The 26,735-nt window shown below is 34.8% G+C and overlaps 1 protein-coding gene across 1 annotated transcript; it reads right to left on the bottom strand.

The window, feature by feature from the left end:
- Nucleotides 1–1,492: 1,492 nt before the first annotated feature.
- Nucleotides 1,493–26,735, bottom strand: LOC128228031 (proton-coupled zinc antiporter SLC30A5-like). The gene is made up of 15 exons (XM_052939063.1): nt 26,412–26,735; nt 22,508–22,630; nt 22,033–22,099; nt 21,391–21,564; nt 19,181–19,271; nt 16,560–16,636; nt 12,670–12,846; nt 12,028–12,310; nt 10,375–10,583; nt 9,901–10,058; nt 9,186–9,315; nt 8,694–8,844; nt 7,087–7,313; nt 6,816–6,944; nt 1,493–2,394 (listed from the first exon to the last, which is right to left on the bottom strand). The coding sequence occupies exons 1-15, from the start codon at nt 26,471–26,473 to the stop codon at nt 2,230–2,232; spliced, it is 2,223 nt and encodes a 740-aa protein (XP_052795023.1). The 5' UTR covers nt 26,474–26,735; the 3' UTR covers nt 1,493–2,229.

The following is a 26,735-nucleotide window of genomic DNA, read 5'->3' as shown; positions in this document are numbered from 1 at the left end:
CCCAGACAAGCATCCATTATAAAAAAAATATCGGGTTATGGGCAGATAACTAAAATCCCTTAAGCACTTTCCAAGCTATGGCCCAGAACTCCCAGTATGGAAAATTTCGGGTTAAGGGTCTCCCTGAACTCTTCCTACATACCCATTTTGATCATAATGTGACAACCTTAACATAAGCTGTTCAGTTTCAAGTGTTGTTTTTTTATTATCAATAATAGTGACTGTGAAGTTAAGTTTCATGTGTTGTTTTTTTATTATCAATAATAGTGACTGTGAAGTTATTTAGTAAGTTGGGAGGGGATTAAAGGAATTCACTTCTTCAGCGTGTCCATCCGTATGTCTGTCTGTAACATTTAGTGCTATAACTAACTTATGCATTAATGGATTACCATATAACTTGAGTCCATACATTGAAGGTCAAGGTCACACAAGACATTTAAGGGTCAGATTACACATGCTCTTGTCCAGGTTATAACTTACTTTAACTTATGCATTGGATTACATTATTATAACTTGGTACAAATTTTGTCCTTTTTGAGATGATGTGCAGTGACCATAATCTGGGTCCTTACCTCTAAGGTCAAGGTCACAGGAGATATTTAAAGTTCAGAGTACACAATGCTCATGTGCGCGCTATAACTTATTTATGCATTAATGGATTACCATATGTCTAGGTACAAATGCTGTCCTCGTTGAGATGATGTGTCATGACCATGACCCAGGCCCATACCATGCTAACAATGTTATGATGTCACCACAATATATGTATCTCTGTTTTGAAAATACTTGAGGCTTGTTATTTCATCGATGTTATAAATCAAAGACTTATTTTCCTTCTTCTTTTTTTTAACAAAAATAACCTTGAAATTGATCTTACCTACACTAGACAATCTGAAGAACTTTAACAAATATCATGTTAATATATCCAAGAATATTTAGGTTACCGATTAAACAACTTGTATTTAATATTTTCTCACTCTTGCCTAGTAGTGGAAGTGTACAATTTTGGTCAGATTCAATGTACCAGTCAGGTTTAGAGAATAATGTGTTTTAAAAAACAAAGGCGGGGGATAAAGCTGGACTTTGGACTGCTTTGTTCTTTTTTAAGTAGCCTTGACGTTAACCCTATGGCCCCAAACACAGTCACAAAAGGTCTCCATAAACTCTCTATATACCAAGTTTGGTTAAAAAGATCAACCCTAATTGCAGTCATTGAAATGAGACTGTTGGATGATCAAGACTGAATTCTTATACTTTTGTTTGGCATCAAATTTCTTAACAAGCCCTGCTATATAAAATTTAGAATTTGAGCAAGTCTGGAAGACAATTTAACCAGTGGAGTGCTTGTGGGCATGCGCTAATTTCGACAACTGACTAGTTATTCAAAACAATAGTTCAGTTTGACACCGCCTTCCTGAACAGTTCACTTTGTAAAAACCTGGTTAATAACTAATAATCAGGGGGATATTTCAAAAGGAAAAATATGTTTGTATTGTAAGCATTTATTTTACAGTTTCTTTAAACTCATAAAAATCAATAAATATAATATTATGAACATACATTTCATAAAGTTTAAACACAACCATATTTGGCAAGTCATGATTTAATACACTTATAATGTTCATGAGCATCTTGTCCTTAAAACACCACGTCATTATAACAATTTACAACAAAATGTGTAAAATGATGCAAAGTACATGATATTCAACCTAAGCTGTACTGTAAATATATTCAAATTTTGTCTGTTGTTCTAACTTTGGAATTTACTTGGTATTGATGATCACATATACATGTACTTACCAATCACAAGCAAAATGCAAGTTATATGTTGTAGTGAAGAAAATGCAAGAACAGTGACAATAGCTTGTGTAATCTGCAAACAGTTTTCCTGTTGTGACTGGATCTTTGTTACAACAAACCCTATAATGGTTTGACAGATACAACACTTCTGACAATTAACTTGTTAAAATGCAACTATTGAACAATGGATGCTGTACAAGGATGTGATGTACTGTAGTGATGGGTTAGTCATCAAAGCTAACCCTGTACAAGGATGTGATGTACTGTAGTGATGGGTTAGTCATCAAAGCTAACCTATTACAGTAGGAATAGATACTATCACTAGTACCATATTTGGCATTCTCTTATCAAATATTTTCACAATGACTCTTTAAAGCAGCGCAGTACAATGTTGTAAAAATATATATATGTAAATTCAGAACACAGGTGTTAAACACTTTTCACTAAGTGTGGACCGTCAAAGTTTAGATGTTGAATGTTTGAGTAATTTTGTTCCAGCGTTGCACCAAGACCAGATAAATGCTGAAAGTACTCGTCTTTTTCCACCTGAACTGTCACTGAGTGTAGGCCTACATCCCTCAGTATACCACTCACCTGCAACGAAATACATTCAGTGATGTAACAACTTTATTTTAAGTAAACAATCACATACTCCTTCTAAAAAAAATCCCCACCAATACAGTACAGTTAATGAAATGTCATAAAAGTACATGTAAATTAAAGTACATTTTCTAATAGTAAATTTCTTTTTTGCCACCACATTTATGAAAGTATGGTTAAAAATAGAATGCTATGTTAGAAATATTTGTATTTTAAAAATAGTCAATAGATTCTTCTAAACTTAAGAGTAAATAAAATCATACAGACTTTTATATTAATTAAAATAAAGCTTAAAAATTAACAACAATCAATAAAGATTTATAATAAAGTTATATTTATAACAAAATTTCTGCAGGTATTTGGGTGCCAGACAATATTGTAGACAATTGTTATTGCAAATGATTGAACACTGGAGGGTAATTGAATTTTGTGATTATATTCATATTTGATATGTGCAATTTCAAGTACAATTTAAAATAAAAAACACAAAATCTGACAAAGATATGTATATTTAAAGAACAACCTGGCACACGCCACTTTAATCACGATGAAAACGTGTTCAGCGTGGTATTTTTTCCATTTTTATTTAAAAATATTGTTCATACATGTATACTATGTAATGAAATAAGGGGTTGTTGCTCCACAGAGTTTAAACTACATCAAATAACGGTCAAACCTTGATTGCTGTCAATAATGGTGTTTGATAATTCCTTGCAGTGATCTCAATGTCATAGATGTTTTAGGGACTACCATGCTTTTATCTTTACATCCACCAAACAAGTTTGGTGAAGGTCAGATGAGAATTGTTCAAGTTAGAGAGTAGACAAAGCTTAAATGGCAAGGGCAGTAATCCTGAAGTGCTTCGGGGCATTTGGCTGATTATCATACTTGACCGATTTATTTTACCAACAAATATTTTCAGCAAGTTTGGTGAAGATCAGATGATAACTGTTCAAATTAGACAGTGGACAAAGCAAAAATGGCAAATTTTGACCAATTTAAGGGCCATAATCCTGAAGAGCCTGGCTGGTTATAGAACTTTGCCAAGAATATATACCAACAAACATTTATAGTAGCAAGTTTGGTGAAATTCGGATAAAAATTGTTCAAGTTTGAGAGTAGACAAAGCTAAAATGGCCAATTTTGATAAATTCAGGGGGCCATAACTCTGGAGTGCCTAAAGCGATTAGGCTGGTTATCGAACTTGACCTAGATATTTCACCAACAAACACTTTCATGAAGTTTGGTGGAAATTGGATGAGAAATGTTCAAGTTAGAGAGCGGACAAAGGTAAAATGGACAATTTTGACAAATTCAGGGGGCCATAACTCTGGAGTGCCTAAAGCGATTTGGCTAGTTATTGAACTTGACCGAGATATTTCACCAACAAACACTTTCATGACGTTTGGTGGAAATTGGATGAGAAATGATCAAGTTAGAGAGCGGACAAAGCTAAAATGGCCAATTTTGACAAATTCAGGGGGCCATAACTCTGGAGTGCCTAGAGCGATTTGGCTGGTTATCGAACTTGGCCTAGATATTTCACCAACAAACACTTTCATGAAGTTTGGTGGAAATTTGATGAGAAATGTTCAAGTTAGAGAGCGGACAACATTGTGGAGACGCCCGCCCGCCCGCCACCCGCCCGCCATGGGTGTTCCCATAATACGGCCATCGTAAGATGGGCGTATAAAAATTGTCTTATTTAGTAGTAAGAAGGTTAACATTTACTTAATGCTTTTTTATTGTCAGTAATGTAATGCCAGCACTTATTCAATGCTATTTTGCACAGGATATTTAGACATTTTCATTTTTAATAAGAATACTGTAGAACCCTAACGTCTCATTTCAGATCAATCAATTTATGTGTATTAACTTCATAATTAATGACATAAACCTCTGTCAAATTATATGCTGAAATATCAACCATATGCCAAAATAAAGGAATAACAAGCAAATTCATTGAATTGATATCCCCCGTCTGATTGGGCTAAGTCAAGGAATGGAAATCAATTGTTGGTGAAATATATATATATATGAGTTTGAGTTTGATTGCAACTGTTTGAAATAAATTTTTTTATAGTATATGATGTAACATTTAGAATTGACCAAGAAACCTAGCTTATGATTCAATGTTACCCAGTTCCAAACTAATCTAAGATTTCATCAAGGCAAACATTCTGATCAAGTTTCATGAAGATTGGTCCAGATAAATGCAAAAAAATATAGCCTCTAGAGTGTCCACAAGGTTGTTTTAAGATTTCACTCAGTGACCTCATTTTTGACCCCACATGACCTACTAGTTTCAAACTATTCCAAGAGTTCATCGAGGCATTCTGATTAAGTTTCATGGAAAGTAGAGCAGATGTATTGCCTCAAGAGTGTTCCAAAGATTTCTGTAAGATATCACCTAGTGACCTAGTTTTTGACCCATTAACCCACTTTTAAAAGGCAGTCAAATTTCAACCTAAGAGAACATAAAATAGTTTCGGACAAGATTTTTGACCTAGTGACCTAATTTCTAATCACATGTGACCCAGTTTAAAACATGACCGAGAGTTCATCAAGGAAAACATTCTGATCAAGTTTCATGAATATAAGACCATACATATTGCCTCTAATGTGTTTCAAAGATTTTTCTAAAATTTGACCTAGTGACCTAATTTTTGACCCCATAAGCCCCACTTTTACAAGCTGTCCATATTTCATCAAGGGGTACATCATGACCAAGTAAAGTTTGAACATAATCCGACCAATCATTTCCATTGCGGACAAAAAAAATCTTAAATTTGACATTGTGACCTAATTTTCAATCATATGTGACCCAGTTTTAAATAAGTCGAAGATTTCATCAAGGAAAACATTCTGATTAAGTTTTATCAATATTTGACCATGTATAATGCCTCTAGTATGTTCCAAAGTTCCAAAGATTTCTTCTAAGATTTGACCTACTCACCTAGTTTTTGACACCATGTGACCCACTTTTTTAAGTAGTCAATATTTCATCAAGGTTTACATCATGACCAATTTTGAACATAACTTGACCAATCATTACCATGATATGGTTCCGGAATATTTTTTTTCTTGGATTTGACCTAGTGACCTCATTTTTGATCATATGTGACCCAGTTTTATATACGATCAAGAGTTTATCAAGGAAAACATTTTGATTAAGTTACATGAATATTTGACCATGTATAATGCCTCTGGTATGTTCCAAAGATTTTTCTATGATTTGACCTACTGACCTAGTTTTTGACCCCATGTGACCCTCTTTTTTAAGTGGTCCATATTTCTTCAAGGGGTACATCATGACCAATTTTGAACATAAATTGCCCAATCATTACCATGATATGGTTCTGGACAAGATTTTTCTAAGATTTGACCTAGTGACCTAATTTTCAATCATATGTGACCCAGTTATATTTACGACCAAGAGTTCATCAAGGAAAACATTCTGATAAAGTTTCATGAATATTTGACCATGTATAATGCCTCTAGTATGTTCCAAAGATTTTTCTAAGATTTGACCTAGTGACCTAGTTTTTGACCCCATGTGACCCACTTTTAAAAGTGATCGAGATATGATCAAGGGAAACATTCTGACCAAGTTTGAACATTTTCTGATCAATGCATACCAAGATATGGTACCGGATGGAAGGACGGACAACGCCAAAACAATATCCCCCTCCCGAAATCATTGATTCGGCGGGGGATAACAAACAGAAACGATAGTTATACACAACACAATTTCATGATGTGTCCACATGCCCTGCTTATAACTTTTTGTTCTTAAACAATAAAATATATTTTTTGCAATTAAACTCCAAAACTTCACATTTATTTACAAATGATAATTTAGTATCCCATATTTTATAGCTGTCAGATGTGAACAATTCCAAGGGCTCTGAAGCTAAATGATAACATTTAATTTGTGACTTTTGTGCAATTGAAAAGATTAAAAACAGTAAGAAGTAGCTTGAAATGAATATAAATGACATTGAAAATAATTTCATAAGTGGTCTAAGCCTGTCTGCTTTTGGCATGAATCCCTCATATTCGACCAGACCCAAGGCTGTTTTTCAGGATTGTCAATTATCAGATGCTTGAACCTCTAAATTTGAGGAATGGCATTTGGCTACAGTATTTTGGGACACCCCTTTCAAATTTTAAGTACAAATGCCATACTTTCATATAATTATTTTTTTTAATTTATAACTTGATGCTTAAAACATATTTAACTTCTGGAGGGACAAGCTCTTCAGTACAGCAGTAACTATCTGATATATATTATGCATTTAAAGGATATCTTCTTTCCCATAAACAATCACTATGGCAACCAAGGCTATCTGAATTATTTTACCTTTCCTCGAAAAACATACAAGCTAAAAAATAAAACTGAATAAATATCTCACTTGGGATATTATCTTTTGTTCCATGGCATCCTGTGATATATTAAGATGTAACGTGGCTAATACTTTGCTGGACGTATGGTACCATATATGATGATCTCTGTAAGATGTCACACCCTCGAGATTCAACACCTGAAATTAACAACAAACGGCTATTCATAAAATGAATCTCACATTAATTAGCATATTTGCCAATCAAATTTTACTACATGCCAGTAACAACATAAAAGTTTAAAACTGCCGTGTATGTTTAAAAAGCAGACTCAATGCTCACCCTCTGTAGTGCAGCATTGACTTCCTGCTCCATGTCGGCAGGTGTCCTAAGTAGGAGAATGGTGGAAGTCTCCTTAAGGAGGGGCAGCACGCTAAGCAGAATCATAGTGGCTATAAACAGGGAGCAGATCGGGTCTGCGATGTTCCAGCCAAAGTTTTCAATGAGCAGTGATGAGATGATCACTCCCACGCTGCCCAGAGTGTCTGCCAGCACATGCAGGAACACACCTGCAGGATTGGAGATATAATGCACAGGCAGAAATTCAGTAATGTCTTGTGTTCGAGATTTCAGACTCAAACGAAACATCTTTATTTTATTGTCAAATTGCTTTTAAAGGAAAAATGTTAATAAAATTTGCTGAATAATTTATAAATAACATGTTTACTATTATTGTAAAACTGTATGCATTAGGCCAATATAATTTTATTGCTAGATTTTCATCAAAAAGCTTTTTTTAAATGGGGTGGGGGTGACATTTTATTCTTATTTTTTTAGATGACTTTTTGACCGTTGAATATGTGTTCGTGCTCTTTCTTAATACATAGGGGGACATATACATGTGTTTCTAGATAACCCACAAACTCGATGGATAAATGTCGTTCCTGGACAGTACTGGATTGATACACAAAAACAGATCTTTGTTCAACATTTTTGAGTCAATCAAATTAAACTGGCGGCGGAAAAAAGAAGGGGCTTGGGGGATGAAAATCTAGCAAATAACTTCTAGTCGCCTCAGTTGGGGGTAGGCCTTGTTTGGGGACAATCCAGATACTTCAGCAGGTAAAGAGTAAGTTCCAAATTAATATGTTGTATATTGGCATTTACATAATATTAAGATTTAATAATGTTTGTTTCTTCTTTCAAGTAATCATGTCACCCATTTTATGCATAAGAATGCTGGATTATATCATATTTAATATTTTCTAAAGCTGCACTCTCACAGATTGAACGTTTTAACAAATTATTTATTTTTTGTCTTGGAACGAGCCAATTTTTGCGACAATCCATGGAAACCAGTTATATAAGACTGCTGACAAAAGTTCAGATTGCAGATTTTTATATTTAAGTTCAAAAAGTTATTTTTTATGCATTTTTCTTAAACCATTAGTAACGGTTTAAGCCATAAAACATATATTTTGAACGGAAATATGAAAATCTACAAGCTGACTTTTTGTCAGCAATCTTATACCATTGGTTTTCAGATATTTATGCAATAGTTTGCTCTTTCCCAGACAAAAAATAAAAAAGTTGTCAAAACCTTCATTATGTGAGAGTGCAGTTTTAAAAGTTGGACCTTGGACACTTGTGAAAACTTAACTGGTTGAAGTTGGTTTCACCAGCTTCTATACAGAAACATGTTTGCAAATGACATGAACATGCATGTTAACACATACTTAAATAAGAGTAGAATGTGAAAAACAGTATCTGTATTTGACAAAATCAATTACCAAGTGCTACATAACTGTCAGCATAGTAAGGCAAGTTTAAAGTACTTATATATTAGCAGATTCAAGGAATCCCTGAAACCTGATAACATTTTTTTACATTTTTAAGTACATATTTCGTTGTTTAAAATACTTGTCCTAGTTTATACATTGTGAACATACCTTCCATGTTGGTATTATGAGCGTGCCCATGGCTGTGCCCATGACCACCACCATGACTGTGGCCATGACCACCACCGTGACTGTGGCCATGACTACCACTGAAGGCGAAGATACCAATCATGTTGACCAGGAGACCTATCACAGACACTGCCTAAAATACATGAAGGATAAGTTTCTTCCTATTTTGTGAACATTTCTGATAAAATTAATACAGCTCTTCACACAAAGGCTGATATATCACAAATATCTTTTCTCAAAAACAACATCTTAAAATAGTACCATGTCTCGAATCCTTGTTACATTCATCAATATGTTTCTGTAAACAAGGATTGAAACTAGTTAAAACTGGCAAAATTCTGATTGGGTGCTTTCATGACTTGAAATATATATATGTACCGTATGGTTATCTATAAAATATTTGTTCCAATCAAATATTTTATGAGACATGTCTTTCCCTTGTAAAACAATTTGTAACGTTAGTTGAATACTTACTAACAATCTGTTTGTGTTAATTTCAGGAGGTTCTGCGAGTCTGTGTAGTGACTCGGAGAACACAAATATTGCTATGACAACCAGGAACAGGCCATTGACAAACCCTGACAACACCTCAACACGGTCAAACCTGAAACACATTGTTTAGAACTATAGATCATCAGAATGTCTACAATATTAAGTGTCTCATAAAAAGGTGTGACACAATCTACCAAATCTAATTTAAGCAAAGAATTCTTAATAAAAAAATAACAATGTTCCGAGTTAAGAAATATGTTATATACAGGGAGAAGTTCATTTCAAGTATGTATAGACTTGCAAAAGTACATGATGCTTTATGATCTTCAATGTTTACCGGGGTAAATCTGCTATTAAGGGCATTTACTGAGAAGAGTGTTACTTTTTTTTTTTTCTGCAGTTTTTTTTTCTGTTTTAAAATTGGAACATAATATCAATTCGGTATGAGGCCTTATGACATTCTACATTTGTGACTCAAGAGTTCGAAGTCGATGGAGCTAAAAAATCAGTTTTTCTAAATTAAACAAAAACATATCTTCAAACTCCTCAGCCATTTCAGTAAAACTTCAAACTTGTGATTTAGGTTTAGCTTGATCCCAGTCTAACTGTCAGATATTTGTATTTGATGATGATGTACCACAGACCTATAAACCATGTATGTTTTCAGGTCACAAACAGATAATTTAAGGATAATTACCCATAAGAGAAGACCCTTGTTGCCTTCCATCGCACCATAACGGAGGCGTACAGACCCATGACCAGTGCTGAGCAGTCAAATAACATGTGGAAACCATCCGATATCAGTCCCAGACTATTGGTCCAAACACCATAGATCATCTCAACAAATGTGAAGGCCTACAAAGATTGATTAAGATTTATATAATAGTCATACATGACATTGGTACTGCAATCTCTTTTATTTTAAACTCCTATAAATAAGTTGAAATTATTCTAAAAAACGCTTAATTGTAATTAAAGGATTAAAGTTTTCAAGCCCTGCTGCACTTGTTAAACGTTCGGTCAGGCTTGCTTAAAATTTGAATTTCACAAAGACAGGCTTGTTACAATTGCTTAAACCAAAAAGTTATCCAAGTCTTACCAGTATATGTAAGTCTATTAAGTTATTTAAGTTACAAGATTTGAACAGAATATAGTCACACAGGTATCATACCAAATTAATACAGAGGAAATAAAAAATCTTTCGGGAGTCTGAGTCCTCAAGCACTTGTTTGAGAGCATTCCTCATGTGCATGATGACTGACTGTGAGGTACGCTGCAGTGCATCTCCGGAGAAACTATACACAGGCATACCGTCCATGGAGTAGCCAATAAAACTCCCCTTGTTACTCCTACCTGCTGGGCTACATAAGATCTTCGTGGCTGTAATACCGTATATACATGTTTATATTATTGTTACACAACAACGAGATAAAAATAGGACTGTTATATTTTCATTTTATTTTCGACATAACAAAAGTATCTAGACCTAGGGAAAGGAGACACTTAATAAGTTAAGCTAGGGATTGACACATGGACACAAAGTTCCGCCGCATGCCGGTTATGATCAGAGGGACATTCACTGCCTGCATGGGTCATTATCACTTACTTATATGCTGATGAAAAGGCATTAATTAAGTTTAGAGTCCTAGCTTCACTTACTGTATTTTTATGTTTGGGCTAACCCAGCTTGAAATTCTGTGTTTTTTTCAGGATGATTTTGTAGGTACTTAAATTCTTGGATTTTCATTTCTTTGAGAACAAAAAATAAAACTGCAATCCTACATCGTCTGCAAAATCAATAGGTTGTGTGAAAGATTAATTATCTTCAAAAGCATTGATGAACTATGCAACTACAGTGGAAACTCACTAAACCGGACAAGGTCCGGACTGGGCAAAATTTCCCGTTTAGTGAGGATTCCGGTTTAGTGAGGATTTGATGTACGGAGTAATTTACTCCCCTAATATTAACTGAGTTAACCTTAAATGGCTTTTGTCCTCTAGGGACAGTTCAATTCTCCGACGTTTAGACAGAGGTTGAGACATGATTAAAGCACTTGCAAAAGTGATAAGCATAATTAAACATTTCTACCTTTTTATAATCATCTTTTTTCCAAGTCTTGAAATAAAACAACTCGCGTAATTTAATGCTTGTTTAGTATGTTTGATAGTTTAATTAACGGACCGCTCTAATTTGATTCAATCATAGAAGTCTTTAGATAAAACAACCCTTCAAAATGATCACTAAATAACCATTTCTAGTTCTTTGTTTTCTGCAACAAACAAATTAATGTTTCAATCATTTTTATTTTCACAAGTTTGATTATCGCACGACAGTCTATCCACAGCGCAATCAGCTATTTAACGACGCACCGGCTATCAAAACAAAGTGACACGCGATTCGCGAATTCCTAATACACAGAAATATTTTGACATGTTTGAACAAATAAACGTCCGGTTTTGTGAGGGTAAATTACGTTGACAACTAACAACTTTTCTCGATTTTTTTGTCCGGTATCCGGAATTCCGGGGTTCCGGTTTTGTAGGGATTTTTTTACATTGAAAATAGAAGGGGAAAACCGGGACTCTGAAAAAAGTCCGGTATCCCGAGGATTCCGGTTTTGTGGAGATCCGGTTTAGTGAGTTTCCACTGTATCACTTTTGATGATAATGTCACCCATGCAGATAATGCACATTTTTACAACTTTATTTTTTTACTATATTTTGTTTCATTAATGTTTAATTTGACAACTCCTAATCATGTGCTATTTTCAACAAATTTAAGGACCAACCAATAGCTGAGTGATGATTTGTAACTGATACTGACCGAGCATGAAAGCTCCAAGACTGAAGATCACTCCCCAAGACAGTACATGGTCCTCAGTAATAATCTCCTGTAGTTTGTGCATGGTGGTGATGCGGGTGGTGTATGGGTGGTTCCAGGTCAGGGCCAGGAACAGCGCACTCCCAAATATTGCATACGCCCCAAACTCAGCTGTTCGCACGGGCTGTAGGTGGTTGGCAGCCACAGCCTCAATGTAGTAGTCAATGACAAGGACAAACAGTGTGAACAAGGCTAGTGGGAGCAGCAGGTACAGCCAAGATGAAACCTGCACATAGATGCAACATACACAATCAAGTAAAATGCATATGTAAACATCAATTACCTTTTGAACTTTATGCTTGTTCAAAGGCAAACAATTTTTATGTGATATTAAATAATTTAATATTCAGAGCAATGTCTAAATAGAACTAAAAAAAAATTAAAACAACTAATGGTATTTAAGTTTATTTATTATGAACATATTTTATGTTTCAAACAACATTCTATTAAAATAATTGTGAACTTAAGTTGTTCAGCTAGACTCTGTTTATAAGTTATGCTGAGGAAGTCGGTTAAAATCAGCAGAAGTCTGAAACATGTTTTTCTTTTATTGTGTTATAAAACGAGTTAAAACAGGTATTTTACCGGAGATTCTGCTCCTGATGAGAAGATCAGGGCCCAGGGACCAAGGATGGCTGCCTGTATGAGCGTGGAGAGAGCATGGAGACGCTTAGCCCCACCGACATCCACAGATAACTTCTTGGACGCACTGTTGAAGCCCACTTGTAGGCATAATGTCAGAAATAGGAGCACTACTCCACCCTACAAGCATATCAAACGAAATTAATGATTACAATGTATGTTGAGATAAAATCATGTAATCAAGTTATTTTTCATCAAATTTTAATCTTCATAAAATGGATATTCATTTTGTTGAACTCATGTACAGTATCCCTTTTACCAGTCTAGCATTTGCCCTTTTATTTTATGAATATCTCGAATTTCTTTATATCAAAGTTTGGCTTTATTAAAGTGACATTTCAGTATTCATGGTCAATTATCACAAATTCTTTTTGTCCCTTGCGTCAACAAGCAATTCAAACAAAAGTTGCACGATAGTTTGTGACCTGCTGCGAAACAAGCATGTATACAGTAATGATTACATTGTTGCAATAATCGCCTGTCGAAACCAAACAAAAAATATTCATTTGTTTAGGAAATAATAATAATCCTGGCAGGCAACAGCAAAGAAGCATTAAGTTATTAAAGCTGCACTCTCACAGATTAACCATTTTTACAACTTTTTTATTTTTTGTCTTGGAAAGAGCAAATTTTTGCGTAAATATCTGAAAACTTATGATATAAGATTGCTGACAAAAAATCAGATTGTAGATTTTCATATCTCTGTTCGAAAATTAATGTTTTATGCCTGAAACCATTACTAATTAACAGTTTAAGAAAAAATAATGCTTAAAACATCAATTTTTTAACTTAAATATAAAAATCTGCAGTCTAAGTTTTTGTCAGCAGTCTTATATAACTGGTTTCCATGGATTTTCGCAACAATTGGCTCGTTCCAAGACAAAAAATAAACAAGAGGGCCCTCAAGGCCCTGTATCGCTCACCTGATCCAATTCAAGTGTGAAATAAGTGTTTTCAGGGCGAGGGCAATTGTGATAGGGGGAGGGAATAAGTGTTTTTCAGGGCAATGGAAAGTGCAACGAGAGGTGACTTTATTAAAACAAATTTAGGACTAGTCTTCAATGCTACATGTTAAATATTATAGTTGAGTGTATTACAGTTTTACAGAAATTTGAAATGTCAGTCTGGTGGTCTGCTACCTTAGAAAGGATGCGTACTTGTCTTTGTTTGTACATTTTTATTTTCTGTTCTTGTTATAGTTGGAGTATAAACATGAAAATTGTCAAGTTCCATGAACATATGGTCATAAATGTGGCCTCTAGAGTGTTAACATGCTTTTTCTATTATTTGACCTGGTGACCTAGTTTTTGACCACAAATGACCCAGATTCGAACTTGGCCTAGAGCTAATCAATTAAAAATTCTGATTAAGTTTCATGAACATACAGTCATAAATGTGACCTCTACATTGCAAACAAGCTTTACGTATAATTTGACCTAATGACCTAGTTTTTGACCACACATGACCCGGATTCAAACTTGACTTAGAGATTATTAATATAAACATTTTGACCGACTTTCATGAAGATACAGTTACAAATGTGACCTCTAGAGTGTTAACAAGCTTTTCCTTAAATTTGACCTGGTGACCTAGTTTTTGACTGCAAATGACCCAGATTCGAAATTGGCCTAAAGCTAATCAATTTAAACATTCTGAACATACAGTCATAAATGTGACCTCTAGAGAGCTAACAAGCTTTTCCTATGATTTGACCTAATGACCTAGTTTTTGACCGCACATGACCCATATTCAAACTTGACCTAGAGAATCTTAATATTAACATTCTGGCTAAGTTTCCTAAAGAAACAGTCATAAATGTGACCTCTATAGTGTTAACAAGCTTTTCTTTTAATTTGACCTGGTGACCTAGCTTTTAACCCCAGATGACCCAATATCGAACTCGTCCAAGATTTTATTGAAGGTAACATTCTGACCAAGTTTCATTAAGATTGTGCCCAAATTGTGACCTCTAGAGTGTAAACAGTCAAATTGTTGACGACGGACACAGGGCGATCACAATAGCTCACCTTGAGCACTTCGTGCTCAGGTGAGCTAAAAAGTTGTCAAAACAATCAATCTGTGAGAGCTTTAAAGTTCACTTTAAATTGTAAACGCAAAAATTTCACATGACTTTATAACTTTTGTATGTGAATTAGAGATTTAGGTTTTTGCTTCATATATATTCATACAAGACAATCTAATCCCATATCTCGAGAGTTACAAGTAATTAATATATTTTGTTGTTCATGTAATTAAACTGTCTGTGAGTGCCTTAAGCGATAATGATCCCTGCGTTTACTCGTACCATGATTCATTATCGCCGCTGATGTATTATAACAAAGAATTTATTATTTTGCATATGGCATGAGAAAATATGTTTGTTTTCAGTTTGTAGCCCCACCCTAAAGTTTGCACTGACACTAAAAGCATCATGCATTTGTTTAGTTTAGCAGTTAAAAGGAATTATGAAAGTCATATTACGAAATATTGTATTAAAAGAATTGATTTCATTATGTCAATTTTGTTATTTTTCTTTCAAGACTTCGAAGGCGAAAATGCATTGGATAAATTATAAAATTATAAGATATCATTTATATCTTCACGATTTGCATCATTCGAAATGAAAGTAGGTGTAAGTTGTGTTGATTTGATCTTCTTTTCGGACTAAAAACAAACAAACAAAAAACAGCATATCAAATCTTGGATAGTATCTGGTGTGAATGACAAAATATATCTGGTGCCCAGATTTCTATACAACTGCTCATATAGATAGAATTGAGAGCTTCGCTGAACCAACAAGTGAGGACTTTATTTCCAATTTTTATCGCAGGGATTACATACAAAGGCAGGAAATTAAATAATACATACTTTGATACCTTCTTTAAAAGATAAACGTAACTATGAGGATGTAAAAAGCTGATAGTAAATAGATATTAAGATTTCTTTTGCATGGTATTTGTTGTCAGAATCATGATCGCTGTTTTATTTTCATTCGTTAGATGAATAAAAAGATATGGGGCTTTCCTTTTTGTGTTTGTTTGTTGATAGTTAATGAAGTTATTCTTTAGGTATCAAATCACAAACATACTTTCCGCACTTTGTGTTTGTTTAACCGATTTATACGTTGGCATTCCATTTTTAAATGTAAACACGATGGATAGATTCCGTATCGGTGCCCGATAGAGCCAGCAAATGAAGAATGTGGACGGAAAGAATCCAATTTGCATCACCACGGTGATGTATATCAAAAATTGCAAACTGTTAAAATATGGTGGATAATTGGTCAGTGTGAATATTGTTATTGATTTTACTTTTAAAGGAACAGACATTTGTTGCTCAACGGCATGTCAGAAATTAGCAATTTTATGTTATATAAACCCAAAATGGGCTTGTAAAGATTTAAGTACAAACCCAAAATGGACTTCAAAAGATTTAAGCAATAAACCCAAAACCAGCTCATTAAGATATTATCTTCAAAATGTCAGATGAGAGTATCTCAGCTCTCGCCTATCAATTCACAGACAGACCCAGTATAAAATCTGGGGGAATATCTGGATCTGTTTACAAACTTTAATTATATAGTTTAGTATCATATCTCTTTAAGTGCTCATGTTCATTAAAAATACAAATGTATATTTTTCATGTATCAATATATGTAATAAAAATAAATAAAAAAATCATTTTTTATTTCTAAATGAAAACTTTTGAAAAAAAATGGTATTACAAGACCAGTTCAATGGCGGATCAAGATATGTCATTTTTGGTCCAACTTCAAATAAAGCAAAGCTTTTTAATGAGGGAGGTTCTATACCATCCATGTTTAAGTGGCATACCTTGTGGTCTGACCAGCCAACAATATTGATTACATGGTAAAAGATGTATGTCAGGATGTTGTGGTGAATATGATCAGCTGAAACTTGCGTTAAGGACATCAATGAATAAGATGCTTGATGGAAAATATTTAAGCAAATCTATTATGTCACAACTAGGGATGGCTCATATTTGCAAAAATAAAATGCCAATTCCACAAAGGTGTATTCAAACAAATATTTTAATTCAAAACTTACTGAAAATATGGCCTTCAATGTAACATTAAGAACCGATTTTGATTTCTCCCACCTCAGATAAGTAGATCCAATAATTTAACCATGCTAGAAATTCTTATCTTGCCCACGGGCGAAGATTAAATGCCGGTATGGAACTCCTTTTTGATGGTCACCACATTGTAATTACATCCCTTGTTGAAGACTGTCGTCTGTAGCATCATGGAAACCTTGTCCTGTGGCAATATTTAGAACGCTAATTTATTATTTCTCGCTTCAAATGTCACTATAAAACAGTTTTCACACACCTTTCAAGAAATAATGCTTCACTTTCCTTAGAACTACCGGGGGTATTTCAAGATCGATTTGACTATTAACATAATCTGAATCACTTTGCGCATATCCATGACAATCACAAGTATCGCATATCCATAAGCAATTATTTTCACTAAGCACAAAAGAGTTCCAGCGAAAAATACATTTTTACCTAATTTTGTTCAACTGAGGTGGGAGTAAAAGCATCTACCATAGCCGCTCGTGTAAGATCGGTTCATCCCGACCCTTGCGCAGCGTGTTTTGCGGAAACTCGGTAAACCTCGTTTCGGAATGCACCTATCTTACACTCTCGCCATGGAATATACTTTAAATCTTAAACATCCAACCTTTCACCTTTGGAAGTTTTATCAAAATTGTAGAAAGATCCTGTACTTCCATTTTTTATTGTCAAATGACATAAAATGACATTGTGTGCCGAAGAAATATTGCGATATATCGTGACAAGTTTTGGCCAATAAGACTAATCCCTTGTCACAATTCTTCAAATAATGGAAAAACTATTTTATTGTGTTTGCATGGTCTTTTAGCATAAAACTCTGTAGCTGGCTTAATCTAGGGATATTTTATTTCAAAGCCTGTCTTTGTAGATCTATTTCATTTATATTTTAAGTATGTGACAACTTCTTTTACAAGCTCAAAGGCATGAACATGTTTACTCTAATTTAAAACAAAATTATTAATGCAGTTCCATGTAAGAGAGTGATATCTCCCATTTAACAAGAGCACCGCGAAACGGAGCATTATACGCCCGAAAAAGATTCGGCTTGAGGTCCTTTTAATGTAGTGATGATTTGTATAAAGTTATTTGAAAATCGCTTTATTAGTTACCAAGTTATGGCCCGGACACGGAATTGCTAACGGACGAGTAACAAAGATGTGGCCCGGACACAGAATTGCTAAAGCCCCCCATGGTGATTCAAGTCTTTGAGGTATGGACCTGGAAATTGCGCGCGACACATCCTTTTAATGTAGTGATGATTTGTATAAAGTTATTTGAAAATTGCTTTATTAGTTACCAAGTTATGGCCCGGACACGGAATTGCTAACGGACGAGTTACAAAGATGTGGCCTGGACACAGTATTGCTAACGCCCCCCATGGTGATTCTAGTCTTTGAGTTATGGCCTGGACATGGAATTGCTAACGTCCCCCCTATGGTGATTCTAGACTTTGAGGTATGGACCTGGAAATTCCATGTGACACATCCTTTTAATGTAGTGATGATTTGTATAAAGTTATTTGAAAATCACTTTATTAGTAACAAAGATGTGGCCCGGACACAGAATTGCTAACGCCCCCCCATGGTGATTCTTGTGTTTGAGGTATGGAAATGGAAATTGCGCGCGACACATCCTTTTAATGTAATGATGCTTTGTATAAAGTTATTTGAAAATGACTTCATTAGTGACCAAGTTGTGGCCCAGACACAGATTTGCTAACGCACCCACATGGTGATTCTAGTCTTTGAGGTATGGACCTGGAAATTGCGCGCGACACATCCTTTTAATGTAGTGATGATTTGTATAAAGTGATTTGAAAATCGCTTTTTTAGTTACCAAGTTATGGCCCGGAAACAGAATTGCTAACGCCCCCCCATGGTGATTCTAGTCTTTGAGGTATGGACCTGGAAATTGCGCGCGACACATCCTTTTAATGTAATGATGCTTTGTATAAAGTTATTTGAAAATGACTTTATTAGTGACAAAGTTGTAACGCCCCCCATGGTGATTCTAGTCTTTGAGGTATGGACCTGGAAATTGCGCGCGACACATCCTTTTAATGTAATGATGCTTTGTATAAAGTTATTTGAAAATGACTTTATTAGTGACAAAGTTGTGGCCCGGACACGGAATTGCTAATGCACTCCCATGGTGATTCTAGTCTTTGAGGTATGGACCTGGAAATTGCGCGCGACACATCCTTTTTATGTAGTGATGATTTGTATAAAGTTATTTGAAAATTGCTTTATTAGTTACCAAGTTATGGCCCGGACACGGAATTGCTAACAGACTGACAGACGGACAGACGATGGAGGCCATAACATAATACGACCCTTCGGGCGTATAAAAAGGATACAGTCATGGTCTGTTAGACTTTCGAGCTTTTCGTCATGATCGAACAGCAGGAGTGTTACCATAGCAACGAGAAATATAACAGCCCCTCGCATCTGTAAAGATCAAGTATTCATTTTAATAAAAACATTTTTGGTCACAAGTGAAACCCAACTTAAAACAAATGCACCACATCTGAATCATAGAATGCCAAATCTTCAAATGGTTCATAGGCTCAGCTTATAAATAAATATATCTTAGCCAAAGTAAAAGAACTTGCTACACATATGCATAATGTAGTAGTAAACATGCGTTAGTTTCGCTTCAAAACAATTAATGATCTAAGCACGTATGTCCAACATACATGCCTCAATCCTGATATACAAGTTTTTGTACAACAATGCCCACCCCCCACCCCTATAGACACAGAGGCGATTTCCCGGCCCAGTTCCTCCAATATTCTCAAATCTTTACTCAACAAAGTACAAGATTTAAAACATTTAAATAATGAAAATGGATAGGGAAAAATATTTTGATTCATTTTTAAGTTCTTAAAATGCATGATTACTACCGGTATGTTAATTTATAAATATCACATGGCTTCCAGTGTGACAGGACATATTGCCAACATAAGGAAAATACTGTTTACCCTCACCTTCGCCTCAGGTAACAGTTTTTTACTGAATGTTGACAATATGTACTGTCATACTGGTAGACATGCAATATCTATTTTAATATACCCAACACAGTAACATATAGTCCTTTTACCATTACACAACTTTCAATTTAATCAATATGTTTTGTAATCATTTCTGTCACAAATGAAAGAAGTCTAAAAATATAACAATGACAATACACAAAAACAAGAGGCCCAAAAGGGCCTATGCTCTACTGGCATGGCTTTTGTGGTCATATCAATCTACAGCATGTATGTATGGGTAAAAGGCAACAGACATATAGTTTATTTATGTTTTGTGTTTGGGTTACCTGAAAACGTAGCACGTTCAACATCTGAGCCCAGAAAGTATTGTAAGCAGATTAGTTGCATGAACTATTTTAATATGTGCCAAGTAAAAGTTATCTGACAAAAAAAAAATGCTTTCAAAACTGTACTCATAGTAAAAATTTCTGTAGTTTTAAAAGTTGAAAAAAGTTGGTCAAAAGATCAAAGTCAAGGGCATCCTAGGACAACATTGATCAATTTGAACAAACATTCACAATCAATTGTGCTGAGATGGATGCACGAACACAAAAAGATTTTCAAACCTTTCCAGATTTATGTTTACCAAACCTGTGAACCCTGGGTGTGGCCAGTAATGACACCAGGTGCATAACTTAAACATTCACAACCAATTTTGTTAAGATGAATGCGCAAACTACAGAACTTAAAGCTAAAAAAATGGCCTTTGGGCTTTCAACAAGAACAAGGCAGAGTAATTCACAAAATCAACTGCAGAAGCAAAAAGCAAATTGTCTCTCAAAATCCTAGACTTGCAAATTGTCTCACTTAACTCTAGACTTGAATTTACATGTACATGTAAACATGGCTAAAAATAGAATTCGCTCATGCAGACCTGGCTAAAAATAGGAAGCATTTCTTTAAAACTTTCATGGCCCATAATCTAGGCATTTATGGGCGGATCTGGCTGGTTTTAGAAAGGAACCGAGCTCTAATGGATATCTAGATACTGTACAAGTTTCATCGAGATACAATCAAACCTGAAGACTGTATCGTGTTCACAACCAATTGTTTACAGACGCACGAACGCACGACCGCACGGACGCATGGATGCACATACTACGTACACATTACCATCGCATAAGCTCTTCTGGCCTTTGGCCAGTAGAGCTAAAAATGAGCAAATGCACTGACATAAATCATGAAAAATATAGCATTTAACAATGATACAAACTTAAATAAGAATTTGAATGTACCAGTAAATAGTTGTTTAAATAATGCAAATATCTAAAAAAAAAAAATTAATAAACTGGAAACAGTTTATCATATGACGTTATACTAAGGCCCAAAAAAATAATCACTTCATAGTCAATATGATCTTCCTGACTCCTTGCACAATTGCAGACATAACCGGTGTAACCAATAGTTGTATGTCAGATGTCATTGTATGTTTATGACAAAAAAGCTGACATCACTAAAACAGGCGAGAAACAGTTTACATACATATATAGTTTTTAATCAAAATTGTATCTATTTAGTATATTTGCTAGTTTCACCTTTGCAGGACTGCCCCCAGAACCATAGAAGAGAGTACTGGCCCAGGCAATGACGACCACATCGCTGTGTTCAAACAGCAGGATGGTCCTCAACGGCCCACACAATGTCAGCCCAAACATCCATAACACGCTCAGTATACAGCCCACAAGCCCATGTCTGCACACTCGAAACCACTGAAAAACAGAAATGGACATTTATTGTAGTCATAAAGTGCAAAATTGGAAGAAATCACTAGAAAGTTATAAGATGTAACCAATTTGTCAATCATTATTTGATATAGATAGATCAATGATCATAAGTATTAACTGTTTTATGATCAAGTAGTCAAGAGATATAGATGTCTGCCTCTCACACAAGAGGTCGTGGGTTTGAACCCTACGGTCAAGCAAGGGAACTTCCTCTTGGCCTCTCTAAAAAAACACAAATGCTGGTTTCTACCCAGGAAACGGGCTCCAGTGTTATTTTGTAAGTTATCAGCTATTGTCCCAATCAATCTCAAAGAAGTAAATATACTTCAAGACATAATAAAGTATACAATACAGACTATTACTAAACACTTCTTGGCAATATGACCAATTGCATTCACAATCTTCTGTAAAATTGTCTACAATGAACCATTACAATATTAAAATAGAGGATACCTGATTCTTTGAAAGTTTCTTCCCAGAAGTGAATGGCTTTTGTAGAAAAACAAGTGGAACAGATGCACTGAAAAAAGAATTACAATCTTAACCTTATAAGCCTCAAAACATAAATGTACATGTTCTATATTTAATAGTTTTCTCCAGACAAACAAGACATGTTGAATAAGGTTGAAAAGTAAGATCATGATTTAAGAAAAGTGTTCTTACATATTTTGAATTCCATAATATTACACAGTGTTTTTTCTCTCACCTTTATGATTGGGGTCAGGGCCCTTTCAGTTGTGAAAAAAAGCCAGATTTTGTGGATTTTGCTACCACTTCTGTTTAAGAAATAATATTTTTGTAATAGTGAATAGGGCTCAATTTCTCCCTCATTTTAGGTACAGAAAAAAACATTGAAATATCATAGTCTACAATTTATTCAAAGTTACTGCTTTGGAATTTTTTTTAACATAGGTGGAGGTGTACTTACCCAGTTTTTACCACAAAGAGGAAGTGCACGACTGGAATGAGCTTCAATAAATCATAGGCCAGAAAAAGTCCCACAGCCCTCAGTAGTTTGGACAAGACCAGCAATATCAAATACACAATGACACTGAAATTGATAATTATGAGGAATTTGTTTAAAACTATGATCAGAGTGTTTAAAGGATGACTCCCACTATATGTTTACTATCCTGTTCGATAAAGATTAAAACTGCACCCTCACAGATTGACCATCTTGACAACTAATGAACTTTTTTTTTTTTTTGGAGTGAACCAATTTTTGCTTAAATATCTGGAATAATATCTGATGTAATACTAGTGACAAATTAGATCACAGTTTATAACATTTACGTTCAAAAATATAAGTTTAATAGCTAAAAGCTTTACTTACGCTTTAAAAAAATGAAATTTTATTGCATAAAACATCAGTTTTTGGGCATAAATATTAAAACTTTCCTCTGATTATTTGTCAGCAGACTAGTATCACTGGTTCTCAGACATTTACAAAACAAGAGGCCCAAAAGGGCCTATGCTCTACTGGCATGGCTTTTGTGGTCATATCAATCCAGAGCATGTATGTATGGGTAAAAGGCAACAGACATATACTTTATGTTCTGTGTTTGGGTTACCTGAAAACGTAGCAAATTCAACATCTGAGCCCAGAAAGTATTGAAAGCAGATTAGTTGCATGAACTATTCAAATACGTGCCAAGTAAAAGTCATCTGACAAAAAAAAAATGCTTTCAAAACTGTACTCATAGTAAAAATTTCTGTAGTTTTAAAAGTTAAAAAAAGTTGGTCAAAGTCAAGGGCATCCTAGGACAACATTGATCAATTTGAACAAACATTCACAATCAATTGTGCTGAGATGGATGCACGAACACACAAAAAGATTTTCAAACCTTTCCAGATTTATGTTTACCAAACCTGTGAACCCTGGGTGTGGCCAGTAATGACACCAGGTGCATAACTTAAACATTCACAACCAATTTTGTTAAGCTGAATGCGCAAACTACAGAACTTAAAGCTAAAAAATGGCCTTTGGGCTTTCAACAAGAACAAAGCAGAGTAATTCACAAAATCAACTGCAGAAGCAAAAAGCAAATTGTCTCTCAAAATCCTAGACTTGCAAATTGTCTCCCTTAACTCTAGACTTGAATTTACATGTACATGTAAACTTGGCTAAAAATAGAATTCGCTCATGCAGACCTGGCTAAAAATAGAAAGCATTTCTTTAAAACTTTCATGGCCCATAATCTAGGCATTTATGGGCGGATCCGGCTGGTTTTCGAAAGGAACCGAGCTCTAATGGATATCTAGATACTGTACAAGTTTCATCGCGATACAATCAAAACTGAAGACTGTATCGTGTTCACAAGCAATTGTTTACAGACGTACGAACGCACTACCGCACGGATGCACATACTACGTACACATTACCATCGCATAAGCTCTTCTGGCCTTTGGCCAGTCGAGCTAAAAATCAGCTCATTTTAATACAAACAACAAGAGCTGTCACAGTATGTGACGAATGCCCCCGAATGTGACATTGACCTATGAACAATGTCAGTACATGAAAAATTGATTTTGCCTTTACGTGTCAAATACATATGGCAAGTTATTTTAAATTGCCTCTGAATTTTAAAAATAACACCCATACTTGACAACCTACCCTATTATGTCCTTATATTCAGCATTTCATTGTGAATAAACTCTAAGAGTCTTTCACCTAAGAGGTAGGGACATGGGTCTTGTACGTGACACGTCGTCTTTGTTTGCAAAACACATGTGGCAAGATATACAACCTATACTCTATGTCCTTATATATGCAGCATTCCATTGTGAATAAACACCTAAGTGTGACCATGACCTTAGAGGTAGTGAGACGGGTCTTGCACGCGACACATCATCTTGGTATGTGGAACACATGTGGCAAGTTTTTTTAAAATCTGTCCATACAATGGAAAGTTACAGCCCGGACACGACAACCTTTACTCTATGTCCTTATATATGCAGCATTCCATTGTGAATAAACACTAAGTGTGACCTTGACCTTAGAGATAGGGACACGGGTCTTGCACGTTACTTGCAAATATCGGAAAATAACAGAACTTCCAGAAGAGAAACTGAAAGTAGACAATTTAGTTCGGATGAAATTATTTTTATTTATTTATTATGGTGGTTATGTTTTTATATTTTAATGAATGCCAAAGAAGATATGTTATGAACTTAAACAATAAATTATGCATTTGCTTTTTATCAGAAGCAAACAAATCTGACTATTTGGGGAATTGAAATGAAAAATATTGATAATTCATTCCATTTTCTCTATTAGTCTGAAAGTCATCATTTATGATCATAGGCAGCAGACTTTGTATCCAATTTTAGAGGGAGGTAAGCCCATTAAATTGGTTCTGAAACATATTTTTCTGTGAAGTATTTAATTTTGCAAGTGAGTGCTTTTATTATGCAATATGGCTGTGTCTCATAAAAATATAGATGAAGTGCTGGAAAAAGGGGTAAACAAGGTGAATTGGCACTTGTGTCATGCCCGTAATGCTACATGGCGATGATGAAAATCCCCTGGTATGTGACCCAAATCCCCTTAAATTCTGGGGATAATCCCCTCGGGAGCCTTTCAAAATTATGGCAATTTTTTTTTTCGTACTTGCATCTTAAAATACTTTGAAATTTTGCCGAATTAGATGTGCTAAAAAATCCCCCTGAATACTACCAAAATCCCCCTGAATTTTCAGACTTTTGAACAAATCCCCCTGAATGGTCTCCAGAAAATATGGCATGTATGATATCCCACTTCTGGTTTTTCTAGCCGAGAATGACAGATCCGAGCGCTAAGTATATAGAGCGGAAAGATAACAGGCACCTGCTAGATAGCTAAAAAATGGCAATGCTTTGTTGACAGATCAATCTAAATTTGTGTTTCATAAAACACATATTTGTAATAAGCGAAAGGTATTGGCTAAAAATAATTAATGTTTAACTTTAGTGTTTTTATTAAACAATGCAGTGTTAAATATTGTGGAGTTACAGTTGAAGAATATGTTTTACATTGGTATGAATCAGTAGAGTTGTGGCGTTTAGGGAACAAAATGAATATCTAGTCCAAATAATTGTACGTTGACGGATTTTTTTTTAGATTTTTGATATGGCAAATCCTTCACGTACAAATTGTTTAGTATCAAAAGTGGGTAGTTGTTCAGATCAGGATTCCGGGTAAAAGCATATAGCGTCTATAAAATATCATAAAAACAAGAAATATTACCAGATAATGTTATTTTATATTAGTTCCGTACACAAAAAATTAAATATCCAACTTATAATAATGAGTTTGACGGCTTTTCTTCATTTCATTCTGTCAAAACATAACGTTATATACATGAAGGGCACCTGCAAGGCTTTAGGGCACAGTTTTAAATCGCTCGGAACATTTCGGCCATGGCCGAGCTGTTACGATTGTATAACGTGGTCTATCTCGAAGCTTTGTCGGAGGAGGCCGAGTTATTATGGTTGTATCGAGTTGTTCCCCTTCGCATAATTGTTGTCTGTGTCAGTCAACTTTCGTTTTATTGGAAAGGTAAAAAACTTGTTTTAATGCATTAAATGCTTGTTCAGTGCAAAATAACATTTCACTTACATGGTAAAATATGAATATAACTCTTTATGATCAATTTCAACCATAAAATACTTCACTTAAAACAATTTCAATATTTTTAAAACGCCCCCGTTTTTTGCACATTCCCGTTTAGACGTTAGGGATTGGAAGAATCCCGTATAACACGTCTATTATTTTAGACTAAATGAATATGCAAATGTTCAAAAAAAAGTTCCCTATACGCGCATTATTGTGGCTATATCACATTGATACTTACGTTGATGCTGGGCCTTTGTAAATAGCATGCTTTGGCAAAATGTTTCCTTCATAGTCCGCCATTTGGAAAAAGTGCGTGATGATTATTTGCTTATGAACAGTTAAAAGAGTTCAAACACAAACCACTTTCAAAATCATGAGTTTTTGAACAATTTCATCAATATAATTTATTAATTTAGATCATCTCATTTAAACAAAATCGAAATTGATAATTTGACTGATCATTTTTCATTGAATAAACAAAGATACAACTGTCTTAAGATAGACGGGGAAGTATATCGAAATGTTTTGATGTGGAAGCTGACATTTTACCGGAAACGAGCGA

Source organism: Mya arenaria, chromosome 3, assembly GCF_026914265.1.
Source record: "Mya arenaria isolate MELC-2E11 chromosome 3, ASM2691426v1".
NCBI classification, from domain to species: Eukaryota; Metazoa; Mollusca; class Bivalvia; order Myida; family Myidae; genus Mya; species Mya arenaria.
Note: the sequence above shows the minus strand (reverse complement) of the source record. Positions and strands in the feature narration are given on the sequence as shown.

Excerpts from the sequence above, each read along its gene's own strand:
- LOC128228031 (XM_052939063.1), bottom strand. The coding sequence starts at position 26,473 with ATGGCGGACTATGAAGGAAACATTTTGCCAAAGCATGCTATTTACAAA. Across the intron at positions 7,314-8,693 it reads TCATAATACCAACATGGAAG|GTGTGTTCCTGCATGTGCTG; the intron begins GTATGTTCACAA and ends CCAATCCTGCAG. Across the intron at positions 6,945-7,086 it reads TCAATGCTGCACTACAGAGG|GTGTTGAATCTCGAGGGTGT; the intron begins GTGAGCATTGAG and ends TGTTAATTTCAG.